Genomic DNA, 7,954 nt, shown 5'->3' on the forward strand with positions numbered 1-7,954 from the left:
TCTCCAGCCCCCTAAAAATATTTTTATCCAGCACTCGGGAGGCAGAGCCAGGCGGATCTCTGTGAGTTCGAGGCCAGCCTGGGCTACCAAGTGAGCTCCAGGAAAGGCGCAAAGCTATGCAGAGAAACCCTGTCTCGAAAAACAATATATATATATATATATATATATATATATATATATATAACTTGAGCCTCATGCATGCTAGGCAAATGCCCTACCACTGGGCTACATACCCTTCCTTCAAAAACAGGTTCTCACTGTGTTGTCCATGCTATCCTGGAACTTGCTGATGGCACAACTGCACTATTTAGGAAGGCAACGGCGGAGACGTGACTTCCTGCTTCCTTACAAGTGAAAGGACTAGCTAGCCATTTGTTTTTGTTCCCCCTAGCAATTAAATGTGCATTCCAGGTTTGGGGATTTAGTTCAGTGGTAGAGCGCTTGCCAAAGGCCCTGGGTTTGGTCCTCAGCTCCGGAAAAAGAAAAAAAAATGTGGAAAGAAAGAGTAAGCACAAAGCTATTAGTTTCGCCTCCAAACAAAAGTCAAACTTCCTAAAGCATTGGAAGGTGGGTCATTCATTTCTATAGACTACTTGGGAGCTGCCCCGGGGACAAGGTTAGTCAATTTACCCTTACAATCATTCAGTTTTACCAGAAGTGCCATTTGTGCCTCAAATCGTTATCACTGCTCCCTTCTTTCCTGGGACTTTTCACAATTCCAGGCTGTGACTACTTTATGGTCATAGAAAGCAGCTGTTCAACAGATCCCTGTTGACGCTTTGTGACTTTCCCTAGGGAGACATGTAGAAGCGTCTTCTCCAGCTAGGGCAAACAGACACTAGAGAACATCGAGGGGAGCCTCCTACTCCCCACACTTCTCAAAACCTATTTAGGGACGCTCCCTCCACCTTCTTGCCCTTAAGAATCCGTTGGCTTCATTCAAACGCGCCGCCTTTGCCACCACCCAATCAGAACGTCCGATCTTCAGCTACCGACCAATGAACGAGTGCAATAGGCAAGGGGGGAAAAAGTAGGCATGAAGCCATCTCGCCGCGCCATCACACTTGAGGGCAGGGAGGTTAAGAAGCCGGCATGGCGCTCGGGTCAATAAAATCGATAGCTGGAGGCCGCCTGTGTTCCAGGCAGCGGCGGCGCAGGAGCAGCGCCGCCATCTTCCCCGAAGGCATCTTCCGGTGCCTCTCACCCAAGTTGCAGCGCGGGTTTCCTGAATAGCGGTGTGGTCTGCGGCGGGCCGCTGTCCTCCGGGCCTTCCCGGCCGGGCTCCTAGGTCCGATGGCGCCACCCTCGGCTCCGCTCCCCGCGCGGGCACCCGGAGAGGCCGGACCTCCTCGGAGGAGGAGGGGCAGGAGGCCAAGGGCCTTGAAGTTCGCGGACGTGGCCGTGTACTTCTCCCCGGAGGAGTGGGGCTGCCTGCGGCCCGCGCAGAGGCTGCTGTACCGGGAGGTGATGCGCGAGACCTACGGCCTCCTGGGCGCGCTCGGTGAGGCCCGGCCCCATCGGCTGACGCGGGGCCGAAGGGATGGTGGAGCTTGAGGGCGGGCGGGGTGGCGTCGGGGCAGGGACCCAGGGTCCTGACCTGCCACCGGCTGGTTAGGGGTGGGGGCAGAGCCTCGTCATGTGTTTTTTTTTTTAGCATCCTTTCCCGAGGCCAGCCCTGACTGGTTCTCCTTCCCCAGGATGTGCAGGTCCCACACCAGCTCTCATCTCCTGGCTGGAAAGAAATACCGATGACTGGGAACCGGCCGCCCTAGATCCGCAGGAGTACCGGAGATGGGCGACCTTCCAGAGAAGTGAGTGAAAAATGCCCACCGAGACCCTGCAGCCCTCGTGGTTGACTCCCTAAACTCTGTCGACCCAAGCTTGAATTTTGGCCTGGTTAGGGGTGACCGAGTTGCGTGTACTGTAGTTAGCAAACTAACTCCCTGCAGTCTTCCATTGACATGAATGAGTCACTGAGCTTTGAAAAAAGATCCAGCGTCCCAGGGTCTGGGACCTAGCCTCCATTGCACCGAACTCGGATCCTCTTGACGAGTAGGAAGAGCCCTCAACCACTGAGCCAGCTCTCGAATCCCTGGTTCACTCTTGAATTTAAAAAGGAAAAGAAAAGGCCCATTGATTTGAGTGTGCGCCTAGGCTGTGAACTACTGCATGAAATACACTCCAAGGTCTTTAACGTTGGTTACAGCCGTGGATCCCAAAGTGCTTCTAGACCAGCGGCTGCATATTTGGGAGTTGTATGAAGTCAGAAGTTTCTATGTTGTAATAAACAACATGACCAAAAGCAGCCTGGAGAGGAAGGGGTTTATTTAATTTACATTTTCATATTACAGCCCATCATCAAAGAAAGTCAGGGCAGGAACTCCAGGGCAGGAACTGAAGCAGAAGCCATGAGGAAGGCTGCTGACTGGCTCCTCCCCTGTTTTCTTATATATCCAAGAACACTTGCCTAGGGATGGCACCACCCACAGTGGGCTGGGCCCTTCCACGTCAGTCACTAATTAAGGAAATGCAAGCTTGCCCAGAGACCAGTCCGGTGAGGGGATTTTCTCCGTTGAGTTCTCCCTACACGACTCTAGCTGTGTCAAGTTGACATAAAGCCATCCAGCACAACTGACCCCTTTTCAACTTGACACACAGACACATCCTGTTAACCACAACCTTCCCTTTCTAGTTCATACCAGTGTCTCAATTCAGACACTCCAAAAGTTGGGTCCCCTTACAGTGTCCAAATTCTCTTCCAAAAAGTTTCTCTAGAATATCCAAAATCTCTCTAAAGTCAAATACAGGTTCCTGTAAAAGTAATAATAAGAACAATAAGTTGCATACTTTCTTATTCCAAATAGAATAAATCAATCAAATAAAATCAAAGCAAAACGAAAGCCCGCCAGTATGAAGCTCTCAAGGTCAGACTTGTGAGATTCCCTATCTTTGGGGTCCGGGGGGCTTGGCAGTGGCGTTTCTGTGACTGTCACCCACTGGACGTGCGGCTTAACTAAGCTGAAGCCGGCTCCACAGCCGCTGCTGTGGGTGGTGCTTGGTCTGCTGTGGTAAATGGTATCTGCAAAACGCTGGGGCTACGCCTTCACCCATCTCCTCTTCTGGGCCCCCTTTAGAGATACTGACCCTGCCACATCCTCCCAAGCTTCAGTGTCCCTCCCTGACCCCTTCAGTCATGAGGTTTCTACCTCAGCTGGAGCTGCACATTCCCCAGTGGTCTCTGCTTGCCTGTCAAAGTGCCAAGCGATCGTTATTCTCCATGACCCTTTACGCCTCCAGAAGTAATATGACCTAGGGAACTTACACATAACCAAGTTCAGCTGCCAGTGTGAGATGCAGCCTTGGCCCCATAATGGACCACAGCTCTGTGTGCTGACCTTGAGGAAATACTCCCAGATTTATGATCCTTGGTGATACTGGTATTTTTTTTAATCATGCTGATTTCTCAGACCTAGCTGACCAGCATTAATTGTCCTAGCTAAGCAAAGGTTTCTCTTTAGTGCTTCTTAATTAAAAATGTAACCGGGTGGTAGTGGTGCAGGCCTTTAATCCCAGCACTTAGGAGGCAGAGGCAGTCTGGTCTACAGAGTGAGTTCCAGGACAGCCAGAATAATAGAAACCCTGTCTCGAAAATCCAAAAAAATACATACATATATACATACATACATCCTCACATCCTCACATCCTCACATAAATGGTCTTGGTAGTCTTTAAGGAGTCTCAGACTCCCCGGAACTTTACACGCCAGGCCTCCATCGTTGGCACTGCTCTCGCGTTATCTCCTAAGCTCCCACGGAATAGCCCACGGCACTCTGAGCACTCGGCTTTCCTGCTCAAAGTTGCCAGCACCCTCCTCCTCAGAACACGTGGTTAGGTGTGTCACAGCAATACCCCTCCCGGAGCCACTCTGTCTTAGTTAGGGTTTCTATTGCTGTGATACACACGGTGACCAAAACCAGCCAGGCGATGGAAGAGTTCATTCCCTCATGCTTTTACATTACAGGACATCATCAAAGGGAGCCAAGGGCAAGAACTGGAGCGAAGGCCATGGAGGACTGCTTATTGGCTTCTTTCTCTCGTGGCTTGCTAAGACTGCCTTCTTATATACCCCAAGGCCACCTGTTCAGGGATGGCACCAAAAATGGGCTGGGCACTTCCAACATCAATCACTAATGAACAAACATGGACCACAGGCCAACTTGGTTAAGGCATTTTCTCAATCGAGGTCCCCTCTTCCCAAATGACTCCAGCTTGTGTCAAGTTGACATAAAACAAATACAGGAATGCTTTTAAAATGCAAATTTTGAGGCGGGGAGGCGGTGGCGCAAGCCTTTAATCCCAGCACTTGGGAGGCAGAGGCAAGCGGATCTCTGAGTTTGAGGCCAGCCTGGGCTACCAAGTGAGTTCCAGGAAAGGCGCAAAGCTACACAGAGAAACCCTGTCTTGAAAAACCAAAAAAAAAAAAAAAAAAAAAAAAAAAGCAAATTCTGGGCTGGAGAGATGGCTCAGTAGTTAGGAGCACTTCCTGCTTTTCCAGAAGCCCTGAAGTCAGATCCCAGCTTACAACTGTCTATAAGTCCAGTTCCAGGAGACCTGTCACCACCTTTCATGAAGAGATCCTTAGAATACACACTAAGTGGGAAAAAGGACAGTGCAGTAAAGTGTGCAAAGTTCTATGCTGTGTGTCACCTTTTACGTAGGGAAGGTGTGGGGAGACTGTATGTATTTGTACTGCACCGTAAACCTTGTAAGGCTACCTTAGAGTGCCACCCCCTGGGTAGAATGCCGCCTCCCATGCGCATGTTCAGGGTTGATCTCCAGCACTGCATAAATGAGGTGTGGTACCTGCTCTGATGTTAGCGCTTGGAAGCAGGAGGATGAGACGTTCAAGGTCATCCCCCCCCCCCCCCCCCCGTTACATAGTGAGTTGGGACCCTATCTAAACAAACAAACCCCCAAATACTGGAAGAAAGGAACAGTTTCTACAAGGTTGTAGGGACAAAGGTTTCTGTGTACCCCATAGAGCTACCCCCTTCTATAAAAACATGCAAGGTTTTGTGTTTGATCGTTTTTAAGGACAGTGTCGTGCATCTTAGTAAAGTAAAGCTATGTAGCCAAGGATGAACCACTTCATGTGGTGCAGGATGCAACCCAGGGCTTCATGAATTCCAGGCAAGCACTCTGCCAACCAAGCCAACCCTCAGCCCTCAGACACTGTTTAAAAATCAGCTTAGGGGGCTGGAAAGATGGCTCGGAGGTTAAGAGCATTGGCTGCTCTTCCAGAGGTCCTGAGTTCAATTCCTGGCAACCACATGGTGGCTCACAGCCATCTGCAATGAGATCTGGTGCCGTCTTCTGTATACATAATAAATAAATAAATCTTTAAAAAAAACAGCTTAACCCCCCACCCCATCTTACATGAGGTGGATGAGGAGCTCTACATGCCTTCCACATTTGCAGGCCACCCTTGGCTCACTGACACCAACAGCTGACAGGATCTGAGTGGATTGCTCTTGGAACCTTTACCGTTACTAGGCAAGCATAGGAGTCCAGTATTTAATTTCTCTGTTTCCCGGTAGAAACCCGAACCAGAAAGAAGAATGAGGAGAAGGAAGTGTTCCCACCTAAGGAGGCCCCCCGAAAGGGGAAGCGAGGGCGGAAGCCCAGCAAACCGCGCTTGGTTCCCAGGCAGACATCCGGAGGCCCTATCTGCCCCGACTGTGGCTGTACCTTCCCTGACCACCCCGCCCTGGAGAGCCACAAATGCGCCCAGAATCTGAAGAAGCCCTACCCTTGCCCGGACTGCGGGCGCCGCTTTTCCTACCCGTCCCTGTTGGTGAGTCACCGGCGGGCCCACTCTGGCGAGTGCCCTTACGTTTGTGACCAGTGTGGCAAACGTTTTTCCCAGCGGAAGAACCTGTCCCAGCACCAGGTCATACACACGGGCGAGAAGCCCTACCACTGCCCTGACTGCGGCCGCTGCTTTCGACGGAGCCGGTCCCTGGCCAATCACCGGACCACACATACGGGTGAGAAACCTCATCAGTGCCCTAGCTGCGGGCGTCGCTTCGCCTACCCATCCCTGCTCGCCATCCACCAGCGGACACACACGGGAGAGAAGCCCTACACCTGCCTCGAGTGCGGCCGCCGCTTCCGCCAGCGCACTGCCCTGGTCATCCACCAGCGCATCCACACAGGGGAGAAGCCTTACCCCTGTCCTGACTGCGAGCGCCGGTTCTCCTCCTCCTCCCGCCTGGTCAGCCACCGGCGCGTGCACTCTGGGGAGCGGCCCTACGCCTGCGAGCACTGTGAGGGCCGCTTCTCCCAGCGCAGCACGCTGCTCCAGCACCAGCTCCTGCACACGGGCGAGAAGCCCTACCCGTGCCCGGACTGCGGCCGTGCCTTTCGGAGGAGCGGCTCCCTGGCCATCCACCGCAGCACCCACACGGAGGAGAAGCTGCATGCCTGCGAGGACTGCGGCCGCCGCTTTGCCTACCCCTCGCTGCTGGCCAGCCACCGGCGCGTGCACTCGGGCGAGCGGCCCTATGCCTGTGACCTGTGCTCCAAACGCTTTGCCCAGTGGAGCCATCTGGCTCAGCACCAGCTTCTGCACACCGGGGAGAAGCCGTTCCCCTGCCTCGAGTGTGGCCGGTGCTTCCGGCAGAGGTGGTCTCTCGCTGTCCACAAGTGCAGCAGCCCGCACATCCCCAATGGCAGCCCTAGACCTGTTCTAGCAGGGCCTGGCCAGAGGAGGAGTGTGCCCTTTAGCGTGACGAAGACTGTGGGAGGTCACTTATGCAGGGGTTCGGAGGTCATACAGAGCGGGAAGAGCTAAAGCCCTGGTCCCCGCCCGGCTCCACGTCCGGAACTCCAGTGTTATTCCACCACACTGGCTGCCTTACAGCATGTCTAGAACAGTTCCCAGGAGAGGTGACACCATTTGATTAAAGTTTTCCAAGCTAACCCATCTTAAAATACTGTGGGTGTCTTCCCCCAGCCTCTCAGAGCTGCCTTCTTAGTTCATGTGTATAGGTCACAGTCAGGCAGGAGAACCGCGTTTGTAGAGGGCAGAATCTCCCCTGCTGTCTGTTTCCATGTCCTGTGAAAAGTCACCCCTGCCAAGTGATCGGTCATTGCTGAAAACTGACTGGAGTTCACTACCTCACGTGGCAGGTCATTTCCTTGTGATGGTGCTAATTTTTAGAAGGCTATATACTGCATTCTCCTTTGAAAACTTGGCCTAGAATATGTTTAGTGCTTTATCCACATGGTGGCTCTTCAGAAAACCTAATCACAAGTACTTTGTGCCCAAGTTTGTTTTGTGTGTGTGTGTGTGTGTGTGTGTGTGTGTGTGATGGTGGTCTCACTGCCTCAAGTGGTCTTTAATTTGTGGCTTAAGTGATTCTCACACCTCAATCTTCTGAATAGTTGTGGTGGCTGGTGCCGCCACATCTGGCTCTGTTCAAATGTTTTTTTTTAAAGGTGTATATACATATTTTAACGATTTATTTATTTTTATGTGTTTGAGTGTTTTGCCTGCATGTCTGTCTATGCACGGTGTTTGGGCTTGGTGCCCAAAAGAGGCCACATGAGGGCATCATATTCCCTGGAACTGGAGTTGTGAGCCACCACGTGTATACTGGGAGTCGAACCCCAGGCCCTCTGGAAGAGTAGCCAGTGCCCTTAACCACTGAGCCATCCCTCCAGCTTTGGTCAGTCATTCTTGAAGAGTGACTCAGTTCCCACATGTGAAATCTCCAAGCGTGCTGTTTTCAGTGCCTCTTGTTAAGGGTCATAGGAAAACAACAGTACCGTGGTATGCACCGTGGACTCCTCCAGTCTGTTGTAACTGGGCACTGACATGGGGGATGCCAGAGTATTTGTTGGGTTTCAGACCTCTAAACGCCCTAAGATTTCTTCTTAGAGATGTGATAAA

At 52.0% G+C, this 7,954-nt stretch overlaps 1 protein-coding gene across 1 annotated transcript; it reads left to right on the forward strand.

Moving 5' to 3' along the window:
* The first annotated feature begins 259 nt into the window (after positions 1 to 259).
* On the forward strand, positions 260 to 7,318 carry LOC114704370 (zinc finger protein 689). The gene is made up of 3 exons (XM_028885570.2): positions 260 to 1,501; positions 1,698 to 1,811; positions 5,598 to 7,318. Exons 1-3 carry the CDS (start codon positions 1,294 to 1,296, stop codon positions 6,851 to 6,853), a joined length of 1,578 nt encoding a protein of 525 aa, XP_028741403.1. The 5' UTR covers positions 260 to 1,293; the 3' UTR covers positions 6,854 to 7,318.
* The last annotated feature ends 636 nt before the right edge of the window (positions 7,319 to 7,954 follow it).

The sequence above is a fragment of the Peromyscus leucopus genome, chromosome 1, assembly GCF_004664715.2.
Source record: "Peromyscus leucopus breed LL Stock chromosome 1, UCI_PerLeu_2.1, whole genome shotgun sequence".
Lineage (NCBI taxonomy): Eukaryota > Metazoa > Chordata > Mammalia > Rodentia > Cricetidae > Peromyscus > Peromyscus leucopus.

Coding starts and splice junctions, on each gene's coding strand:
- LOC114704370 (XM_028885570.2), top strand. CDS start 1,294: ATGGCGCCACCCTCGGCTCCGCTCCCCGCGCGGGCACCCGGAGAGGCC. Junction 1,502..1,697: donor CGGCCTCCTGGGCGCGCTCG/GTGAGGCCCGGC, acceptor CTCCTTCCCCAG/GATGTGCAGGTCCCACACCA. Junction 1,812..5,597: donor ATGGGCGACCTTCCAGAGAA/GTGAGTGAAAAA, acceptor GTTTCCCGGTAG/AAACCCGAACCAGAAAGAAG.